This window comes from Diadema antillarum, unplaced genomic scaffold (assembly GCF_040938485.1).
Source record: "Diadema antillarum isolate AM-2024a unplaced genomic scaffold, OU_Dant_1.0 scf00000132, whole genome shotgun sequence".
NCBI classification, from domain to species: domain Eukaryota; kingdom Metazoa; phylum Echinodermata; class Echinoidea; order Diadematoida; family Diadematidae; genus Diadema; species Diadema antillarum.
Window position 1 is genome coordinate 292,599 of NW_027271021.1, and position 24,015 is coordinate 316,613.

General features: G+C 39.8%; 1 protein-coding gene across 1 annotated transcript; it reads left to right on the forward strand.

Annotated features, from left to right (window-relative positions):
* The first annotated feature begins 709 nt into the window (after positions 1 to 709).
* On the forward strand, positions 710 to 16,787 carry LOC139720696 (uncharacterized). Its single transcript, XM_071632050.1, has 12 exons — positions 710 to 753; positions 2,819 to 2,953; positions 3,904 to 4,017; positions 5,359 to 5,438; positions 7,902 to 8,007; positions 8,865 to 8,922; positions 10,050 to 10,144; positions 10,596 to 10,745; positions 11,441 to 11,603; positions 12,089 to 14,245; positions 15,041 to 15,230; positions 15,758 to 16,787. The coding sequence occupies exons 1-12, from the start codon at positions 721 to 723 to the stop codon at positions 16,641 to 16,643; spliced, it is 4,167 nt and encodes a 1,388-aa protein (XP_071488151.1). The 5' UTR covers positions 710 to 720; the 3' UTR covers positions 16,644 to 16,787.
* Positions 16,788 to 24,015: the final 7,228 nt, after the last annotated feature.

Below are 24,015 nucleotides of genomic sequence, written 5' to 3' on the forward strand. Positions count from 1 at the left end.
CCACCATTACAGTACTTACAATTGTACAAATTGTAATTCTCATTTTGTCACAGTGGTTGTGGAACATGTATTCAACCACTCCAGAAATCGTCCTCCAAGTCCAAATTTTCCAAATATAAATGGCATATCCACACAGTGTAATGTACAGTACAGGATGACTTTCTAATCATTTTATGTATTATCTATCACCTGTACTATTACACTGTATTTAAGCATGCAAACAACAGTGTACATGTACAGTTGTACATGTGTTTAACAAGTAGATGTCTTTGTGGGCATAATATGCACAGTGTACGTACTCTCATAGCATGGACAAGCTACTGCCTGAAAACCCGCAATTTTTGCTACATTGTAGGTTTACTGCTAATGTACACTGTATGGCTGTATGAGTGGACAGGATGACAATGAAGTAGTGCAGAAGTAAATTCCAAGAAATACATGCTTCTGGAAAGCAATGCCTGTGATGTACACATTTTCCTTAATGTTATGATATGAAGCATTGGTGATTGATGACTATTACAGGCCAATATTACTCCCCACAGTCTACCTTTAACAATGGGGGAGTTTCAAGAGAGATTGCTTCAATTATATGAAAAGCATGTTCCCTGGTGATGAAATCTCTGTTCAACAATCATCATAATTTCTTTATCTCCGTTGCAGGTTCTGTGGCATTTAGATGTGTTCCGTAGGAGCTTTCGTGAGATGACCGGCCATGCGTGCATGGGCAAAGCGTGCATATTCTGTGCCCTAAAGGTACAACATCACTATCACCTTTCGTTTGTTTGTTTGCGAGGTTTAGCAACATTGGGGGTTTCCCCATATTTGCAGGTTGAGTCTTCTGTTGTAAACAAAGGAAATTGCAAACATCCATAGGATTCAAAGTTCAGGGATGCTACATGTATACAAACTAATGTACATGTAACTTGTATGTGATATGACTGTGGCTATGCTGTACATGTGATGTGATGCAAAAAACCTGAGTTACAGCTGTACTTATGTTTTGAAATTCATATGTGATTAGTTCAAATGCTAAGTACAGGTACACTGTATTTCTACTAAACTACTTCTTTGCATTTGCACTTCTTCATGCCTGGCATACAGTGTACATATAGTTATTGGTACTGTTTGTATGTGTAGGTCAGGCAACTTTAGGCAGATCCACTTGAAGCAATGTTTTAGAATGCTATTGATTACTTTTAATTATACATGTACATGTACAATGTGCTGTATACTGTACATTGAACTGTGAAGGGAGTAGGGTACAGTATGTGAAAGAAGTATGGTTTATGAATGATATTCAAAATTATATTCCACATACTAAGAATGTTGCAATAGGATTGGTCCAGAGCTGATCACGTGATGAAGCGTAGTTTTGCCCATCACATCACCTGAGAAGAAAAGTTTGTTACACTCTATGTTGATAGTCCCTTTTGTTTCGCTGATCTCCACACAGTCCACACAGTCCTAACGCAAGATGAGTACGCGTGAAATAAACGTGCGTTGCACTGTGGACTATCATGTGACCTAGGTCACTTGATAGTACACAGTGCAACGCACTTTCACTTTGGTGCCGCGCGGTGCGCGCAGCAAATTCATTGTTTTGTCATCTACACGCACATGTAGCCTAAGCCCTAAGGATACCTAAAGACAGCTAAAACGGTTTCAGATGTGGAATAAAATGGGAATTTCTAGGACTCTAGATGTGGAATATAAAGCAAATAATCAACTTTTAGTTTCAGGCAGTGAGACAAACTATCACTTCCTTGGCGATCTGAATGTGTACGCTATCTTTCCTCAGCTGCGCTTCGGAAAGATAGCCACATCCAGATCGCCTCGGAAGTGATAGTTTGTCCCATCACCTTCACCAACGTTGATTATTTGCTTACTATTTTAAATTTGTATGTCATGGTTGGCTGATAGCATCTGGTTCATCATATCAGTACAAGTGTATGTAAAATTTAAACGATCATCTACTATAGAAATAGGCAAAAATCAAAACTAATATTTCTGTGATGGTTTTGTTAGAAGGCACTGCTGGTGTCAGAATGGTTCTTGTCGAATTCCCCTACACGTACACAATACTTTTATCCATTTCTGAACCAGTAATAAGAGAAAGCCTGCATTAAATTTTCCTATGTTATCTTTGACATGGTATGTGTACAGCAAAAAGCCATACCACTGTTCAGATTTGCCATAATGAATACAGTAAAATCAAACAAACAGCAGTAGACATTTCATTAAAGTTTTACAGGAAGTGAGAAAGTTGTGGAATTTCCAAAGTTTGACCTCGTTTCATTCATTAGTGATGACCGTAACAACCAAGCACACATTTAAAGTATGTTTAAATAGGCAGTGACGTCATTGACACGCCACTCTCCTGTTGGTTTGCACCTACTTCTATGAAAATGATCATATGATAGACCTATCGTGTCTCTGGTTGATATTTGAATAAAGATATCTACATCTCTCTTCTGTAAAAGTCAAAACCATTGCTAGGTTATGGCAACTCTACAGTGATCTGATGCAAACAATGCACATTAATAATCATATGTATCAGTGTTGTGTGTTTTATGTATTATTAGATTTTGTCATATTTTTCTTCCCAATTTACATGGACACTTTACCATTGCTTGTTTGATATACATAATTCAAATTCAATTATAGGCCAGTATTAAATTGGGGAAGGAGTGTAGTTTCTGTGTGAGTCACCCTTTGATACCCTGCAAAAAGTGACTCATCATATCTGTGATATTAAATATCATCAGTGAAATGTTCCCTGAATGTAATGTATTCTAAATCTTGCCCTGTTTACTCAAAGGCCCTCTTCAACAAGCTGCAGCACAGCGAGGAGATGGTCCTGCCTCCAGATGCCCTCCGCAAGGCCCTCGCCTCCGCCTTCCAGGACCAGGACCGCTTCCAGCTGGGACTTATGGACGATGCGGCAGAGTGCTTTGTGAGTGCCAGGAGGCAGTAACAGTAGGCAGAGTGTTGTGTGATTGCTCTTTGTGAGTGCCAAAAAGGTGTAGAGAGATGAGACTAGTATCAGAAGGACGGCTGATATTTGACCCATATAATTTTGAAAGATTCTCCAATTCTCATTGGATGACAGATATTCAATATGACCTTTTTTTTTAGATGAAGAATCCTGCTGTATGCTCAGTAGTTCAGCAATTGAGGAGAATTGAATGACAAGGTGTTGAATTCATGTTTGACAAGTAGAATTTTTCATCAAAAAGGGTATTCAACTTTGTGGTGAGGAAGTTGAGAGTACCTGAAGTAGGTGATAATGTATTCAGTCTTGTTCCAGAGTGTCATGCTACATGCACACATATTGCTTTTTAAAGTGGTGCTATCTTGGAGATTTTCCTTTCAAGTTGTGATGTTTAAACAGGAAATGAAAATAAAGAAAGTAATAATTGTCATGTGTACAAGACAATGCCTACAACTGGGGGGCATTTCATGAAGCAATTTGTCAGATATTTCGTCTGACAAATTGTTAAAAGCTACTGAAATCCTTTCTTCTGATTGGCTGAAAGCAAATTTTGTCCGACAAGTTGTCGGACAAAATGCTTCATGAAATGCCCCCCAGAATTGACAAATGTCTATTGGTTAGAGTATCAAGACACATGCACACACACACGCACACGCACACGCACACGCACACGCACACACGCACGCGCACGCACACACACACGCGCACACGCACGCGCACGCGCACGCACACGCACACGCACACACACATCAATTTCAAAGGGGTCTGAGAAAGACTTGCACAAAGTGTACCTTAGATTCGATGTGATGGGACATTCAAGGAACCCAATTTCATCATATTATATCCACTTGCTGTATCATTCTCTCTTGATTTTTCTGTATTACTAAGTATCCCACCCCTTCTCCATGCAGGAAAACATCCTTGTGAGAATCCACTTTCACTTGGCCCACAACATCAAGGAGGACCTGTGTGATGCCAAACACTGCATCCCTCACCGCAAGTTTGCCATGACGCTCATCGAACACGTACGTCTCACACCGACAAGCCCCCTTTCTTTGTCAATCGTCTAAAATATATAATGCTTGAGGTTGAAATTAATGACCATGCAGAGTGCTTTCACCCTGAAGTATAACCACGTGTGGTCAAAACTGCCATTCTGACACCATTGATTTTACCTCTGTACAAGTGGATTGGAAAAAAGGCAATGAAGAGAATGAACAAATGTTCCATAAAGTGCATCAGTGTGTGAAAGGCAAGGTTTGTGCCAATGATGTCATTCTAGGAGTATCCAGGAAGCATTTAAAAAAAAAAAAAAAAATCACATTTTCACAGTTTTGGCTAAATTCAGGTATCTTTATTATACAAATAATACACAGGTGAGAGTGCGTTAGTGGAGATGTAGCGCACTCGAGGGTATTTACAATTGTGAAACATGCACGAGGCGAAGCCGAGTGCATGTTGCACTACATTGTAAATACCCGAGAGTGAGCTGCATCTCCACTAATGTCACGAACTCAAACCTGTGTATTATTTGATTTATAAAATGGGTCGAAAACTAACAGCATTTTTCATGTACCTTTGCGGGTCAATACCAGTCAGCTACATGTAGCACTCGCTCAAAAGTCAAGATGTCCGAAGATGTTCGTCCCAAACATTTACGCACGTCGCACTCGGAAATCCCGCACATATAAGTACCGTACGTATAAGCGTATACGTACGCCACATGTTATGTACAAGAAAGGCCGGCTGGCAGCCCGAACTAGAAGTTGTTAACAGGATTGACAGTGCGTATAGAAACGCGCGACGCACTTGTAACAACTGATTGAGTGTGCACTGCTAGTATAAACATTGTGACGTCAGTGACTTTACGCTTTTTTGCACGGCGCCCTGCAGTGGTAAGAAATCATGCACGCACACGTGACTCATTTCAGCGCTTCCAATTGGCTACATTCTTGAACCCATTTTATAATACTGGATAAGGTGGGTGCAACAATTTGTAATATTACACCAGTGGACTGACATAAACTGAAAGAAATACAAATAATTTAAAATTTTTTTTCTTTCATTAAGCAGTATAAACTTGACCTGTTATTGACATGTTTTAGGGGTAATATTGTTCCCTCTGCCTTCTGAAGGATGCAATGGGAAGGCAAGTGCTCTTTCATTATGCTAGCAAAATGAAGGTAGGCGGAATGTTTGGGGATAAATTCCTCCATCGACAAAGCACACAAGATTACATGTGAAAATTCCATGTACTGACCTACAATTTGGTTCAATGTCTGAAACCAACCTGACCAATCTCTGTCTACTGGCAGCTCCGTCTTCTCACTTGTTTATTGATTCCTTCCCCCCCCCTATATATACAGAATGTGTGTCGATGTGGAGCCACTTCTGAGCCCTTCCCCTTCACCCAAATGGTCCACTATGTCTCCAGTGCGGCCCTGTGGTAAGTACAAAATTTGTACATGTACATGTATATCCTAATCTTTTTTTCTTTTTAGACAGTTTGGGCTAGAAGAGATATTGTCTATGTGTATTTATATCTTGTATAAATGAAAATATGTATCATATTCAGGGATACATGCAGAGAAAACTGCAAATCAAAGAAAGACAGAAGAGCATCTAATATTTCCCATATTGACCCAATGGAGAGGATAGCATGGAGGAGAGCCAACAGAGAAATGAACTGTCCAAGCGCACAGAATGGGAAAAATGGATGATGAGCGTACATGGTAGAATGTAGATTGGATTTTCATTTGCTTTTAGAGTATCCTGTCCAATAAGTGCTTATAGTGTGTAGGATGACTTTTGTAATTTTTGTTGTTGTGATTTTGTGATTTTTTTTTGTGATTAAAGGGATGGTACAGTATTGGTGGAGATGAGAATTGGACTTTTACCTTTTTCCGAGATACCAAAAACACACTTATGAAAAAGTACAGAGCTTACCATTTTAAGAGGAATTAAAAGTTTATTTGATGAAAATCGGGTTTGGAACGACTGAAACATCCAAAAGCAAAGTAAAACAAAGCGATAGTAATTATGTATGGATCCCACACTTTGTAGAATCGCTCTGTTTTGGATATCTCAGCCATTTCAAAACCAATTTTCATCAAATAAACTTTGAATTCCTCATGGAATTACATGCTCTTTTATATTTCATAAAAGGTTTCTCATTATCTCACCAAAAAATGTTAGAAACCTGAAATTAGGTCTCAACCAAAACTATACGATCCCTTTAACAAAACTAAGTGAAGCACATAGGATAGTGTATATGTCCCTACTAGCTGAAGAAAAGGAAAGACTATAGAACATATGATTTCAAAAATAGAGAAAAAAAATGATAGCTAAATATTTCATCATTGGTTCACGGGCAGTAGCTTCCAGTCTGTCATTTTGTACTTTTGGAAGTCTGTGAACCATGGTTATATTAATATATGTATTTTTTTTTTTTTCATTAGATTTTTCCGAGACAAAGATAAAAAAAAAAGGAGGGAGAAGAAAACCTGAAATACTGTTAAAGAAATTGGGAGTGATTCACAAACCTTCTCTCATAAACCTGAGCTGCCTGAAGTGATTCTGATATTGGTTCTCCCCATCCGATCGTTTATGCGCCACAGGCATGTTTGTGGAATTGGCGCCACGCAAATTTCGGAATGGAGTGATTGATTGGATTTCATGTGCTGTCTGCTGGCATCACAGTCAGTGATGTGCATTGAGCTGTTTTTTGTACACAGCCAGCTGTAAAGATGAACGGAAAATTATTCTCTGAGATGTGTTGCTTGTTTGTTTGTCCTTCGATAGATACTTTCTAATGTCACATGCAATATACACCACTGTGTATATATATCTTAAAGGGGATGGCTAGTAACTGATCAGTGGGAATCAGTTGGAATGCTGGGGGATGATTGTTCCAATCCTTGTGGGATTCATTTAAGAGTACATTATACATCTATTGTTGAGTGAAAATTATTTGCTTCAGAATGGTCTTATATTCAAGTAATGTGCAGTTTAATATTTCCAGGTTCCCCGTCACTGTACAGGCATGCTAATCTGGAAAAATTAAACTGCACATTACTTGAATATGAGACCATTCTGAAGCAAATAATTTTCACACAACAATAGATTATAATGTACTCTCAAATGAATCCCACAAGGATTGGAACAATCATCCCCCAGCATTCCCACTGATTCCCACTGATCAGTTACTAGCCATCCCCTTTAAAAATGATCATGAACCTGATTGATAGTATCAAATACACATGAATGTATGTTAAAACCAGCTGCATTGCTTAAATGTTGCTAGCCATTTATTTGAGACATAATGTGTACCTGACTGTGCTCATTTCAGGTCCATACATGGCATCTGATGTTGGCATGTTACTTGAACTCTCCTGTTATGGTGCCAGTTATTTCCTCAGTTTCATTTTCTCCTTGTTATTTTCCTTCTTTTTCCTTTTCTTTGATGTCATTAAAGCTTTATCCTGCAAAATAGTAAATGGTGGGAATAATTCAATTAATCCTGTAGATGCGCATATGATATCTTTCAATGTTCAACCACAAATTTAACACACATATCCTTAGCTGCACTAAATTCGATTATCATGTTCATAAAAAAAAAAAAAAATGCATATTGAACTTCTATGCTCTTGTTTTATAGTAATACATCGAGAAGAAAAAAAAAATGATCTTATTGTCGTGCAGTTTGATTAATTTCACATATTTTTACAAAATGGAATATCAGTTGACCTGTTATTAGCCAAATTATAACTTAGCACTATTTTACATTAATAACAATGTAATCACTATGAATATGTAGATTTTCTAACAATGTGAAAGAGGTTCTTAAAGGGACAACAATGCAGAATTTATATGAGATTCTTTTGTTGATGTGATTGTCCCCTTGTAACAGTGCGGAGGCTCACAGCATGCGAGACAGCAGGCGCTGGCCGAACACAGACCACTTTGGGGATCTCCTGCGCAAGGCTGGCGCCATTGGAGACCTCAGAGATTGTCCCGTGAGTATATGATGTGTCAGTCTGTCGCATTTCAATGAAATCTTTGTAGCTCTTTGCGTAAAGCTGTTCGTTCATTAGATTTCTAAGATATACTCTATTTACTCTAATCCCCAGGCAGCAGTCAATTTTATGTTCTTTCCTGTCATCACGTGTTTTTAATGTACATTGTAAAATGTCTGCTGTTTCTGTCTGAAAATGAAATGAATATAACTGAAATAGATAGGGTAGTGAGCATTGTTAGTTTGTCTGTGTGAGTGAGGGTATCACAGTGGTCCATCCTCCCCTTTATGTTGTTGTTGTGTTAGGAAAAGAAAAGAAAAACCCTGTTAAAAATAATTTGTGCCACATAGTACTTACAATGAAATCAGGCCACAATAAATTTTAGATAATTCAAACATTATTATTTACTATTTTATATAATATATTGGGAGCTCATAATGGATGTCTCCACAAGGGAGCTCATAATGAATGTCTCCACAAGGGAGTTCATTATGAATATCTCCACAAAGGAATTTATAGAATATCAATCATTACGATAATACTCAATGATAATACTCAATGACTGCAATAATATACAAGTCACAATAATTCATAGAGAGGAGACAACTAAGTTATTGATCATAAATTTTACATGTAGCTCACTTGCCTACTAGTATGGTGTCAAGATAGTGAGATGTTGGTAGTTTCTTCCCATTTTGTACTGCTTGAATTCTTCAGGTGATGTCAAAATCTTGTTTGAATATTACATTTTTTTTTATGACCATGAATCATTGTTTTGAAAGTTGCAATGTGCTTCATATAATGCAGCTCATTGAAAAAAAAAAAATGCATCACCATTCCTTTGCTTCTGTTGACAGAGCTCTTGTGGCCGCCAGATCAAGATCAGGAGAATACTCATGAACTGTCCCGATGTTTGTAAGTGAAGAGATGTTTCGCTGGAAGTGTGCCAATATACCATCATGTTGTTGACTGCACCAACTGGTACTGAAATGCATGGGTGCTGTGAGACAAACTGTATTCAGAGAGCCCAGGCCTGAATGTAATCGGTGGAATGTAATCAGTGGCATTACATGATATCTGATATTGCTCTTCCAGATAGATTATAGTTTTATTGAATAGAGTCATACTTTGTATATGGAGTACAAAGGTCCCTGTGCTATCAAATAGGTCATAAACTGAAGAGTTGATTAGATTTTCTGTTGCAGATATATTTGACAATCAGATGTAGATTAGCCTATATTTTCACTGCATTCACATTGCTGTCTCAAGTTGTGAATGCAGTTAAAGCCAATCGATCAATTCCCAGTGGATTCATCGTGATAATGCTTTTTCTGAAGTGCCCTCTGGAGGGCATTTCATGAAGCGTTATGTCTGACAAATTTGTGGGACTTGTTTGCTCTCAGCAAGCCAGATCCAAGGATTTCAGTAGCTTATAACAGTTTGTTAGAAAAAATGTTTGACAAAATGCTTCATGAAATGCCCCCAGGTCATGTTGATTTTTCATGTATTGAATATTAATCACCTGATATCACTGTATGTATTCATGTCATACCATGGATGAATAGTCTTTTTTTTTATTGAGCTTGTGAAGAAATATTTTTCAGTTTTGTTTTAAATGATAGATGCAATATTATTTTAGATGGTAAATTTTGCCATGTCCGAATAGTCTTCCAGCACAATATTGCAAGCTTCCTTGTTGGATCCAGACTTTTGTCGTATCACACGTAACCAAATTTGGAGATGTGGAAAAAAAAAGAAGAAATACTGCAATCACATGTGGCAAAGCTTGACAATAGTCAGAGTTTATTGTGACTAGATTCATGTTACTGGGCCAGTGATTACTACCACAAGTTGTCTTACATAGAACTGGGACACACCTGAAGAGCATTTAGAGTGTTTCATGCACATATTATTTCTGAGTACACACACACACACACACACACACACACACACACACATCTACACACCAGACGTTACATCAACACAGATTTTCTTGATTCATATGAATCTCTTTCTTTTCTTTTTTTTTCACCCTTTGCCAGTGAGCATTGGCCTGATTTGGGACTCAGACAAGCCTGATGTGGAACACATCTCTGATGTCATATGCAACCTGGGCACAACCATTCTCCTTCGGGAGGTAAGTTAGGGTGTGCTGTGTGTGCGAGGGGCAGCAATGGTTGTGAAACAACATCTACTATTTCCCATGATGTGACGAATGTTTTTTTAGCTTGTGTCAAAAATGACGTCACCCCTCATCTTGGCAAGAATCAGTGTGATCATGCAAATTGAAATTTCATTTCCAAGAGCGGCGCCCTAACTAATTGAGCTTCCGCCTGTCTGTTGATCGATTAGATAGAAGGGGTGCCCTGTGACTTATATACTTTCTGCCAACTTTTGAATTGTATTTTCCAGAAGGTCCTACCAAGTGTAAGAGTTCTCGTAACAGGACAAGGAGATTTTCAATGCTGGCTTTCTTCCTAGTTGGTTTTGTCAGCCATGTAGGTATTTCTCTCTCTCTCTTTTTTAAATGCTGCTGAGAAAATGTTTCACTTCATGTGCTTAATTCTGAGTGTCTGCTTCTTTTTCAGCTTTTTGACGATGCTGTCGATGACAGAGCCAAAGCCAACAGCCTCTTCCTTGTTGGCATTGTGACGTACTATGGCCGACACTACACCACTTTCTTCTACAACACCAGCCTTCGTTACTGGGTCTACTTTGACGATGCAGTCGTCAAGCAGGTACAGTTACTATAATGTGTAGGAATTTAGATTTTGTGGACGGAATGAAACACAAATCATTGTCTGTTCTATAATTTCACTTTGAGAGTGAGCATTGTATGCACAAAATATTTAGAGAGTTAATGTCCAAAGTTTATTTTTCAAGATCTACTTTAAGAAGTCCTGACTTTACATATTCACTTAGGTTATCATGGTTTTTTGCTGTTAAAAGGGCCAATCAAACAGAAATTGTATTTCAAGCATTCTTCCACCTGTTCGCTTTCAAGGTATCTCTTATGAATGGAAATGTTAGAGCCAAAAATATATCACTGTTTCCATAAAATCTACTTGCCAAAGATGAAAAGGAAATTGTGATTTTCTTTTTTCCAAAGATTGGATAAAACTTCTTTCTCAAGAATTTCTACTGCATGATCACCAAATCCAAAACATTGAGCAGTTAGTATAATTTGACCAGCTTTGATGGTTTTTTATATTTTCAAACCTCTCTTCATATTTACCAACTTATGAAAAAAATTACAAGATGATGATGAAGATACAGGATTTTTTGTGGGTTGCACAAACCAATTGGTTTTGGGAGAGTAACAAGATTTTTGGTTGTAAGAATTTAAATCAGCATCAGAGTGTAGGCAAAGAATGAGCTGTTAATGTGGTGGGTTTCACCAGACAGTCATCCTCATGTTCTGATAACAAACAAGGTTGGCCCCAACTGGTCTGACGTGGTGGACAGGTGTAGACGGGGGCACTTCCAGCCCCTCCTTCTGCTCTACTCCTACCCGGACGGCAAGAAGGTGTCCAATGCCACAGCTCCGAAGCGCGTCACGATGCTCAAGGGCTACGACAAGGAGGACAAGGAAAATGGTTTGTGATGAGACTTCCTGTTCGAGAGATAAATTAATGTGTCATCTCTTTGAAAAATATGGGCCTAATTTGCTTGTGACATCTTTATCATTTATTTCTTTTTTCTTTGGAGTTGTCACTTTTTAACATTCTGTGATGCCTGCATCATTAAAGGTCATGACATTGACTGATTTACATTTATGACATCTTAAGCTTTGTCACTTCAGTCCATTTAAGAATTAATTCAATTGGAATTGAATAGATTTGGATAAAAGAATGCATGCTTCCAAGTGGTATATTGATATAATATCTCAGCTGTAAGTCAGTTGTGAGCATCATGTATATAGTATTCTATTTTGAACGAAGTTGTCAATTTGTCTTAAAGGTTAGATAATGCTCCAGCAGGAAATTTCTGTGATATTTTCTTTCCTTTGAATGAGAAGGGAAAGTTGCATGAATGTGTGATAATTATCAGTAATATGAAATACTATTATTTGTGTTTTCAGAAGTGCCCGGCAGAGTATTAAAGAAACCTCAGGAATGCCTGTCCACCAAAGTAGACACCCTGATAAATCCTGATGAGCCATGCACTATCAACCATCACCATGGAAACAGCACCAGCAGCAATGCGAGTGGTCAGAGTGTCAGTTCTGGTGACTCCCAGAATACTCTGGTCTACAGGGCTGTAGGGGGAGTGCCGGAGTTTCAGGCCACGTCCGAGCCCGGGAAGCCATCGAAGGGAGGTCCTAGGGAAGACTCTGCAAAACTCAATCAGGACTGGCAGATCGACGAGGATGGGGCAGTGGCCAGCGCCAGTCGGGCGAGCTGGATCCCAAACTCGGTGGTGGAAATTGGACAAGATGCCCTGGCCTATGTCCCCATGGGTAAAACCAAACCTGGCAATTTTTCCATCTCTCAGTTTGCTCTCGATGGGCATGATGCAGACGAGAAGCTGGAGTCGGGACGGTATACAACTTCACTGGGTCGATCCGACCACATTGTCGGCCAAGGCCACAGGGTCTCCTCTGGGATTAGCAATGACAGGTTGCAGGAGTCCAGAGGTCTGACAGCCCCTCTTCCTTCCGGGAGACCCTCCTCCTCCAGAAACCCAACCGCAGATCGCAGCCCTAAAGTTTCCATGTCACCTCAGGCTGTCAAACGGCCATCCTCGGCACAATCATCAACTGTGCTGAACTCCAGAAATATTGTTGCTGAGGAGGGCGCAGTGTACAATGCCAAGACTGGTGTGGTGACAGGATGTGATGTTCACCCCTCCGATCCTGGGCAACCAAGTCTCACTTTTGAGCCGTGGGGTAACTTCTCCACGGAAATCGAAAATAATCCAGACAATGTGAGGACAAAGCAATTGGACATCAAGCCATTACTGGAGTTTAATGTGCGAGAGAATCGCAGCAACCCTCTCCCCAAGTCCTCTGAAAGAGAATCCACTGCCCAACCAATTTCAAAAGCATCGATTGTCAGACAAGGCTCTTGGAGTGGTAGTGTCAGGGGACCCATCAATGGGGATACCTTTGTGCAGAGAACTAATTCGCTCACTATGAAGCCCCTAACCAGGCACCAAGATTCTCACAGCAGTGTGCCAGACTTGAAGGATGCTTCCTATACAGGCTGTGGACTTAACTCCCTCAACAGCAGTTTTACCAATGATCAAGGTCCCAGGTTTTCCAGCGTGCCCGATTTGCAGCATCAAATGGGAAGCCATGATATGCTGCAAGGGAGGAAGCACTTGAATTCAGACCCAATCCAGATGTCTCCTTCGATGAAGAGGTCCAACTCCTTGCAGTCAGACAAGCAAATCGCTCCGGGGGGGATTCTGGCTGCGGCCATTCGCAACCAAGAATCCTCGGCGGCCGAAAAGCAGCAGCCTCAGCAAAATCACATACCGCTGGTCAGGTCCTCGTCCGTGGCTGATAGGAAGGTGGATGAGAAGCAGTCCAGGGCCAAATACAACATCCAGAATGGCTTCCTCACGCTTCCGGGTAAGAAACAGGTCAACCACTTCATCGCAAGCAGCAAGCAAAACTTTGGTACAGCGGATGGTGGCAGACCAAGGGACAGTAGCACTGTTGGGATACACACCGGGTACACCTCTCCAGCCATGCAGCAGCCCACAGGTGTCCCACAGCTCCACAGGCAGCACCCCAATGAGGGCAAGCCTTCTGCGGTATTGCACCATGATGGCATCACCATACGACAGACCCAAGAGATTGCCGTCACGCACGGCTTGGACATTGACTCCATCGGCAGTAGAGATTCGGGCTACAGGAGTCGAGACCGCTCCAGCGCATCCTCGGGGAGCGTCTACTCTCTGGATGCACCCCTATCTGACCACACCCCGTCCTCTGTTGCCCCATCAACTAGCAGCGCTACCTCCTTCAGTAGTTCCTCTGCCTATCCTTCCCATGGTCATGTCCACCAAACGGCTGCACCCAGTCATCACATGCCAACGGCCAAAACTTCACTGGCAGACGCCCACTCACAACCAACCAGTGGGTCCCGTGTACCAAGAACATCTACCCAAACATCGGAGGCTGTGGTGATTGAGATGGTCAAGGGTGTAGATGAGCAGTTACTAACTTCTCTCAAAGCAGAGGAGGAACAGGATCTAGCCATGGCTCTGTCACTCTGCACTGCTGCTGCATGTAAGTGTTTCCTTTAACACATCAGCATCTTACTTCTTTGGTACTTTAATGTGTCAGTTAATGATCGGTGTAGAATTGTGTTCTCACTGTGTACTTTGACAAAGAAATGAAGGTTACATAATCCCCCCCCCCAAAAAAAAACAAAAACAAAAACAAAAACAAAACTTTTGCAATATCACACATTTATTGCATGTTGCATATATATACCTAGGTCATACTGATAAGTCTTGAATTGTTGTATATCAGCATTGCAAAGATATAATTTTGTGTAAGGCAGATATGAGAATGAAAGGTTACTGTATGTCTGTGAGAACTTGTTCTTATCATACTTTGTCATAGGTCACCAATCCAGAGTTGTGGATACTCTTTTGTCACTTATGTGTTCCAAAATACTATGTCACACTATTTGATACATTCAAGATATTTGTTCACCATGGTCTGTTAGTTTCTCACTAACTTCAATGGAAATTCTGCTGATTGCTCTTGCATGGAAAACAAATGAATGCAGAACATTTAGTACCAAATCATATTTAACCGGCCAAGCTGAGCTAAGAACCATGTCATGTTATTATCCATGCACATTTTTTTTTTATAATTTGAATGAGTGAGAGTATGGTAATTGTTTTTCAAAATGTATAATGTCTACTTTTCTTTTGTTGCTATAGTAAACCCTGTGTGTTGTGTTGTGCCTTGAGTATTTGCCCTCACAGATCAGCAGTGTTATGGTATTACCATTGCTTATGGCTTTCCTGTCTTGCGATTCTCTACCTCAACCTCCTCCCCCTCTCCTTCCAGCGACTCTGAAGATTGCTCTTCGGTTAGAAGGCCTCAAGGATCAGACGAGGCTCTTTCTGCAGACAAAGTACAACACCACGGTTCTCAAGTCACGTACCCTCCATCGTAGGCTGACCATGGAGAGGCGTGCCCAGGAACCAACAGTCTCCAAGATTAGGGCTCCACCACCGCCCAGCCAGGATCCCACAAGGTGACAGACGCCCTTTTCTCAGTTCGATACCATTCGCCATTGTCTTTTGCTCTTCAACAGCTTGACAGGTGTCGACAGGGCCTCAAGCATTTAAATACCAGTATGCAGAATGTGGATAGTGTACGCATTTGCATTATTGTATGTGATTAGGGATGCTGCATTTAAGCAATATATTTCAGTAAGTATGTAATTTCTTGTATTTGTGTAGAATTTTCAATATTTTGATTCTCAAAATCATGAACATGAAAAATTGTTTTTCCATGTACACTGTATGTCCCAAGTATATCTTTTAGTATATACATATCTGTGCAATTCAACCTTTGGTCACTAGTCAGATGTCAGTAAAGACCTTTTCCATTTAGTTCAGTAAATTCATGATTTTTGCAAAGGGTAAAGAGCTACTAAATTGTAAGTGTGTCGGACAAAGATCAAAAGAACACCTGTTGATAGTTGCAAACATTGTCGATTCTGATGTAATTTTCAAAATACATTGTAAACTGTATTCTATTTCGTGGTTAACTTGTCAGGACATTGAGAGAGGGCAAAGCGGACTTGGGTGGACGGGATGATGAATCTCTACAGGAGCTGGAGCTCCTGAAGCAGCGAGTGGCTGACCTCCAGTCTGACAAGGATGCAGAGAAGCACCCCAAGCACAGCCAGGGGCATAGCCAAGCAAGTCGTGGTACTACCGAGGTTGATACCAGCAGGAGTGCGTATCAGCCTCAGCAGTACCGCAGTGTACCATCCTCACCGACACCCCACCGAAGCACGATTGCCTCTGGTCAGACGGTGCGACAGGGAGCGGTGTCACAAGTGAACATTAGTGTGCCAGGAGGTGCACCACAAAGTTACAGTGCGTACAATGGTCGAGTTACCACAAGCCAACCTGTGCACCAGAGAATTGCGCCTGCTGTGAACACAAGTACATCACAGACTGTACCGCAGGGACATTCACAGTTCCAAAAATCATCTGCGGCCACGCCAGTGCACCGAGACTGGGCGCAGTCACAGATAGGGGCCACCACGTCTGGGCGAAGCATGACACCGCACAGCTTTTCTTCCGCCCCGCACCCATCCGACGCAGGTCACGGCCGCTACCAGGGTGGCTACCGGTCGCAGACACCTACGGCGTACCTTGGTTCCACGAAGCCATCTGACAGGTCTTTCCAAGGGTTTTCTCAGAACACCACTGCGGGGAACCGCAATAACAATGCCACAAGCTATCAGACAATGCCAGTCAGTAGGGTTGCACCTCAAACCGATGGACAGTATGCCAGTGGCCAGGCCCAGAGAGGGACTTACAATTTGGACTGGGTAGAGAGACGGGAAATACCTCGTCATGGTAAGTTTACTATACATAAGAAAGAAAACCGTGTGAATTTCAGTAAAGTTGCATTAAACACATGCGAGTAATGTTCCATCATAGACACAAGTCAGCTTCAAATGTAACTTAGTCTCATCCACATTCCATCAGAGTCATCAATCCATACTGTTCTAAGTTGGAAGCTAACAGCATACCATTGCTCTATAACCCGTCAAAACGCTCAGAAAACTAATCTTCATCATGCATTAGTATTAAGTTTAAATTATGTAAAGATTAATTCGTAGTTCATTGTTTTCTTTACTCGGGGCAGTCAGGTGACATATTATGTCCATCTCACATTCAGTTATGGCAGAGGAGAGTGTAAACAGCGGTAAATTCTTCTGGTTTTAAGTATGCATTTTATCTACCTATAATCCATTCAGTTTTTGGATCCATTTTTAGTGCCATCCTGTGACATTAAATGGTGGTCACCTGTATTCAAATGAGGTTATCTATCTCTAAACAGTAGCAATGTTGGAACACATACTAGCAAATTATACAGTAGTACATCTGTAAAAAGTGACGTGAAATGCAAAACGCAGGAATAGATTATGAAACAGACAACACTAAAGGAGATGTGTACCGAAAAAAGCTTGACTCCATTTACAAGGTGCTATATGACTACTACTGACACTCTTGCAGGATAATGCAGTACCTGTTTCACGCAGACTGCTCAAAACTTCCCAAACACAGTAAAGGTGGGGACAAGTGGGGGGGGGGGGGGGGGAGGTGGATTTTTACAATCAGGAGTTGGATAAAAGCAAAGTTTAAGGAGCAGTCATGCATAGATGAATTTCACAATTTACATGTACATTGACTAACTGGAGCATGTGAGAATAATCTTTTATTCTGCAGCGGCTGTCCACATGCAAAAAAGAAAAAAAAGAATCATCCATCCATGATCCATTTCATCGTAATTTTCACCTTTCTCACACTTCATTTTGATCCATTGATAATCCTAACTCATCATATCCTGCTCATATCCACTATTTTCTCCACAACTGGGATACAGATGGAAGGTAAATATTAGACTTGGAATGCAGAGCAACCATTTTTTCCCCTTTTTTGAATATTAATGCATCCTTGTTTGTGTGTGAGTGTGTGTGTCTGTATGTCTTTCTGTTCCCTTCTCTCCTCGCTTGTCCCTCACAATGTACATAATCATCAAATTAATCCTTTTAAATTTGCGTGGGTTATGCGGCATAATTCATTGCTGAGTGGATTGGCAAATATCAAGTGTTCCCGATGGAAACTCATTAAGAAACTCTATTGTTCAGTTTGACCTCGAATGAGAAAAGAGAGATCCATTTAGTATTGTGCAGATTTTTGTTTTCTTATTTTTTTCACATTTGTGTTGCATGCTTTCTATTTTTAGCATCAACATTGTGGTTTGAATGTTTGTGGTCCCATTGTATCTTTTCGGCGCTTTATTTGCTATGTTTAGTAATCGGTGTGTATTCAATCCGGTGCCGTAGAACACGGTGACCACTTCATTTCGCAATGCATGCATCGTGCATTCAGGCAGTTGTACCAATTCAATGCTTGTGTCTCTCCTCCCCTTTTATGGCAAAAGGAAGTAAGAATCGAATTATCAAAATGAACATTTTTAGACTCGACCTTGCATGCCCTCAGTAGCTGCAAAGCTTTGAGTGCAAGCACCCACCGTAAATGAGAGAAATAGCCTGGCAAAATGTCGTAACACTGCACCAAAGTTGTGGGAAATGAAAGATGCAGGGTGATTGTGTGCAAAGAATGACATGATTGGCACTTATGTCCTTTTGCCAAAGAGGGGCAGCATCATTATGACAGTTATCGATCCCTAGGGTAGTACACTTGGTGTTCGTTTTGACCTTGATGCAGAATATATTCTTTTGTGTGATCTTCATGCGTGATACAGGCAGGGAGTGATATGTTATCACTCTCTCTCTCTGTCACTCTGTCTCTCTTTCTTTCTCTCTCTCTCTCTCTCTTACCCTCCCTTCCCTATTCAATTTCCAGTCTGATGAAATTGACTTCCTTTTTTTTTGTGTGTGTACATGTATAATCAGTATTTGTGGCATTTTTCTCTCTTTTCATACATACCATGCTCCCAGTCACTGATTCTATTTCTGTATCCAACTGAGTATCGCATCATTGATTAATTTATCAAGATCTCAGTGATTAATTACTCTGTCAATATAACCAGTTTCTTGGATCTGTATAAAACGTTTTGTGTGTGTGTGTGTGTGTGTGTTCCAGTTTTTCCTGTCCGTGGTTCTATTTGATCGAGACGATTTTTTTCAAAGAGAGAACACTCGACAGAAATTGTAAAGATAACAGAGATTTTACTATGATCATATTGTGTGTACATGTATAATCAGTATTTGTGGCATTTTTCTCTCTTTTCATACATACCATGCTCCCAGTCACTGATTCTATTTCTGTATCCAACTGAGTATCGCATCATTGATTAATTTATCAAGATCTCAGTGATTAATTACTCTGTCAATATAACCAGTTTCTTGGATCTGTATAAAACGTTTTGTGTGTGTGTGTGTGTGTGTGTGTTCCAGTTTTTCCTGTCCGTGGTTCTATTTGATCGAGACAATTTTTTTCAAAGAGAGAACACTCGACAGAAATTGTAAAGATAACAGAGATTTTACTATGATCATATCGTGATCATCTTTTGTGACCCCCCCCCTCCCTCTCTTTCTCTTTCCCTTCGCCCCTCTCTGACGTTTATGCACCCTTTTGTTATTAATTGTGTCTGTTTTGTGTTTCATTTGTTTTGCTAACTCTGCACCCTTTTTCCTCTGCCAACTGTCTGCCATTCCCGCCGCCTTCCCACTACTAACAGACGAAAGCACATTGGGAAGACCTATGATGTTTGTAAGTACCACTCATCAACACTAACAATCTCTTTTTTGTTTTTGATAATCACTATTAAAGCTTTGTTCTGCTGATGTGGCAGGGTGTCTTGTTTTTGCTACGCTGTCACAGGCCTCTTTGCTGAAAAGCAACCATGTGTCACAACTTGCGATGCATCAATTTTCCAGAAAGGTTGATTTAAACCTTTCAGTCTTGCCATTGAATATCACTTATGCATGTATGCACAGCATGAGAGACGTAATTTTCATGATATAAATATGTAGGTAGTAGCATAAAAGAGAAAAATAAAAATGAAAAAAAAAATTTCACATATTGTCAATTTCACTTATTTGACTTTGAGATCAGTACGTGTTTGCACAGTTTTTAAGTTGAACTGGGAATCTCAAAAATTGGACACCCATTTAATCCATTATCTAAAATTAGATGAAACTTCGTGGGGTTGTTAAGTTCAGAAGCCTCTCCTTAAATCACCATGTGATGCATTGCAGAAACTTAATTGGGGTAGTAAATGCCATCTGCAAAAGTGATGGATTCTTCTGGAAAGTTGTGGACATGGATCTGAATTAATTGATTTCAAGAGACTTGCTTTGTGACTTTCCATTTAAATTTCTTCCCCAAACAGACAGAGGTTATCGATTGATATCAAGTCCTTTATTTCATTTATGGTCACTCAGTGTTTTAGCTCATAGACCACAGATTTGTTTGTTTGTTGTTGTTTGTTCCCCGGAAACAGACTGAACTTTGAAAATTTTGGACATCCTCTTAGACAGTGCTTTGGCACATAGTGGTTCAATTCTTGAACTTTCCCTGGGGTATCATTGAATAATGATGAGGATGTCCATCAAAATGATTTCAAACAAATGGCACACAATTCACTAGTAGTTTGTGGTGAGAGTTGCCGCTATGCACCATTCAGAAACTTTAGAACGTTTCAAAACATCCTAAGCCGTGTTTACCTTGTGTTTATCTGACAAATCTGTTTTGAAACCTTGTATGGATTATCTTCACTGACATCAATAATAGCTGTACATTACTGGCATACCACTGCATTTTTTTTAAGGGGGGGGGGGGGGGGTGTGTCAGTCTCTTGTTCCATGGTTTGCAGTGCCATTTGTACATTTACTTTATTTCAAAAGAGTGAAACAGATTTACAGAGTGACTGCCTGATGAGATAAGAAACCTTCATATGCAGTGCAGTGCCCTGGGGTGAAATATGGGTCACAGCACATATCGATCCGTGAGAACCATTCCATGACTGTATGTGTGTTTGCTGAAAATGTTTTAAATCTATGTGTTCAGAATGCGGAAAAAAGTGCTTTCAACTTAAGTATAGTAAACATGATCCAATTTGAGCTGATGTGGTATCATGTTAGGGATTTTACTGCATTTGGTTTTGTAAATAGCACTCTTAAAAAAGTTGAGAACAGTTTTAATGTAAAGCTGGAGATATGATTTGACCTGTGCTGGTTAACATTGTTTTTCTTTCTAATTACATGTATATCAAATATCTTTTATTCGTTACTTTTTTGTGTTCATGATAAGATCCATTGATGGTGAAAATGCATCTACTAATTACATTTTGCCATTTTGCAGTTTGTGTTCTGTCACATTGTAAGACACAAACTGTGTGCATTTGATAACTGGTGCTTTTGGTAGTTGGCTGCCCTAAAATTTAGGCAATTCACAATGATTTCTGTGAGAATAGAATATTGGGGAACAGTCGTCATACCAAAGCTTGTTCTCCATCTGGGAATTGTTTCATATCTCATACCCCACCACCCCCCCCCCCAAAAAAAAAAGAAAGAAAAGAAAAAGAGATTGGTGTGACTCTAGTCTTGAGTCATGGTAGTATGTCATGAAATTTGAACAATATTCAAATATCAGGCAACAAGGCAACAACACATACTAGAGAAAAAAACAAACAAAACCAAGAAACAAAAACAAAGAAAGAAAGTGAAAAAGAAAAGCCATGGTGATTAATGTTTCTTGTCCACGTTTGAATTTGGTTTCCCCCCACACACCAGGATACCACGACGTGCATCAAGTCTAACAGTGCTCTACCCCAGCAGGGAGGTGTGAGGCGGCCAGAGAGGGGACACGCCCTGCCCGTCAAAAACCTGGGAGACAACCTCATCGATTTGGGCTGAGCCCCACTCACCTGACAGGTGTGACTGTTGACGCAGAGGAGGGTTTACAGTCTTCATACAGAGGAGATGTCATCCCCCCCCCCCCCCCCCATCGTGTCCAAAGTTAATGCAAGTACTTTTTGTGGTGATATTTTGTGGAGACACACCAGAAGTTTGTGTTAAGTGCCCGTACAATTTCCTATAAAAAAAGGAGAAGGATATCTGTGATGATTTTTGAATAAAAGTTTTCAATGTTTTACTTGATAAACCGATCCTCTGGTGTAGTTAAATTGGCATCCGATTGGCAGTGCTATGTCACATGCTTAGTCCTGACCATTGACAGTGTATATTGTATGTGTGCATTGCTAGAAAAAAAGTAATGAAGTTGATGATGCTTTACAGTGTGAGTGAAATTATGATTTCTGAAAACATCCTTGGATGTCACTTTTTATTCCCCCACCCCCACCCCCGAAAAAAAAAAATGTATCAGATTATCACGACTCTAAATCCAATATTGATACCAAAAAACTAGGGCTTTCCCCATTCAGTTATTATTGATGGGTAAGCTTCATTTTTTATTTTTTGCTCACAAGAGCAGTTAGCTTTAACTCATCTTCATTTCATTTGTATATTGCTGCCTTCATAGTATAAACTGAGATTTTCTTTCTTATTATGGTAACTTCATGTGTATTTTGTGCCTGTTCCTGAGAGAAGGAGAAGGAATAACCAAGGAATATTGCACATGCAAACTTGTGTTGTGCAATATAAGGTTTGGAGTCATTTTGACTGTAATGGATTTGACTGTTGTTATACAACTGTATGTGTGAAAGACACAGAACAGGGCAAGGGAAATGTGAATGTCGGGTGATAGTCTATTTCAAGACTCTTCGATGCTGATCTTCACAACTATCACTTTGTACAAGTGTACATATTGTCTACAGAGGTATATTTCGCATGAGATCTATGCAGTCTTGTGTTGTTTTTTTATATCATTTTATGTGAAGAATGTACATACATAAAAGCATAAAGATCATTGCAATATACTTTTAGACTGATATGATTATGAATTTGTAAGAATTTTTACTAGTAAGTCATTTTCCCTTTTCTTTGTGCTTGCTTGTGACTAGATATTTAGACAGACCTAAAAGATGTGTGTGTGTACAAGAAGGACTGTATTCAAATAATTTTGCTATCAGTACTTTAGGTATGCATAGAGCTGAGGTAGAAAAGGATTTTTTTTCTACCCTCACAACTCATTTTTTCCATCAGGAAGGCAGCAAATGTCTTTTAGAACATGTTTGTATATATTTTGTTCAATTCAACATTGTCTTAAATGAAATAATGTTAATAACAGATATCGTATTGATATAGGTATAGATTATTTACAATAGAATACATGTATATCATGTAAGATAAGAGTCCAGTCATATGATAATTGAAAAGAAAAAAAAAAGGCATTTGTTATTTTGTGTATGCTTGGCAGCATGCAAATATGAACTAAGTAGTATTCAGGCTTAAAGTTGGTCAACCTCCATGTTTCAAAATGTATGTATGTATGTATGTTGTATGTATGTATGTATGTATGTATGTACATGTAAGTATGCATAGGCTAAGTACATGGTATACAATGAAATAGAATATGGGGTTGAATGCTACATGGAGACTGAACTGTATAGAATATAAATATCTGTTTGATGTGCAGAGATAAAAACAAAGGAGAAATATCTTTTTAAAACTTTGTAAATGTTTGAAGGCAAGTGTATGCCCCTGTGTGACAAACTGTAGAGCAATTGCTAGTTTAGCAGACAACCAAAAGTCATGTTAGAATGTGATCTGTAACTTGCAGTTGTGGCATATAGTCGAAATTTGTAGTGATCTTGTGAAATTTGAAAAAGAAAAATGAAGAGCTCCAATGTACAAAGTGAAGGGGAAAGGAAAATGTAGGCTTTCAATTTTCTTTCTGTCTCTGTTTCTAGTGCTGCCCCATTTGGATTGCAATGGATTTCTACTTATACATGCTTTTGTATGTCTGTAAAAATCACAATGCTGTGTATGATCATGGTGCATTATTGACTGCTGATTTATTTCAGTGGCAAAGATCATATTTGATGGTCATTCGAGATTAGTATAATATATTTTTGCAAAGGAGTAGTACATAGATCATTTAGAGGGATTGTAAAGTGGACAAGGAAATTATTCAATTGTGCGTCGTCTTGCCATTTGTATAGAATTATAATGGTTACAGTTAAAGGCGGTAGCCCTGTGAGTCTGCGGCACTTTTGATGGACGATTGTGTGGCCTTGAACAAGGATAAGGCGACGTGTGCCTTACCACGACAGATAAACAAATAAAGAGCTTGCAAGCATGTTGCTAACATTCCACGTACAAGAGGCATCCTGTGGCTGCGTGCAGGTGCCTGAACCACAAG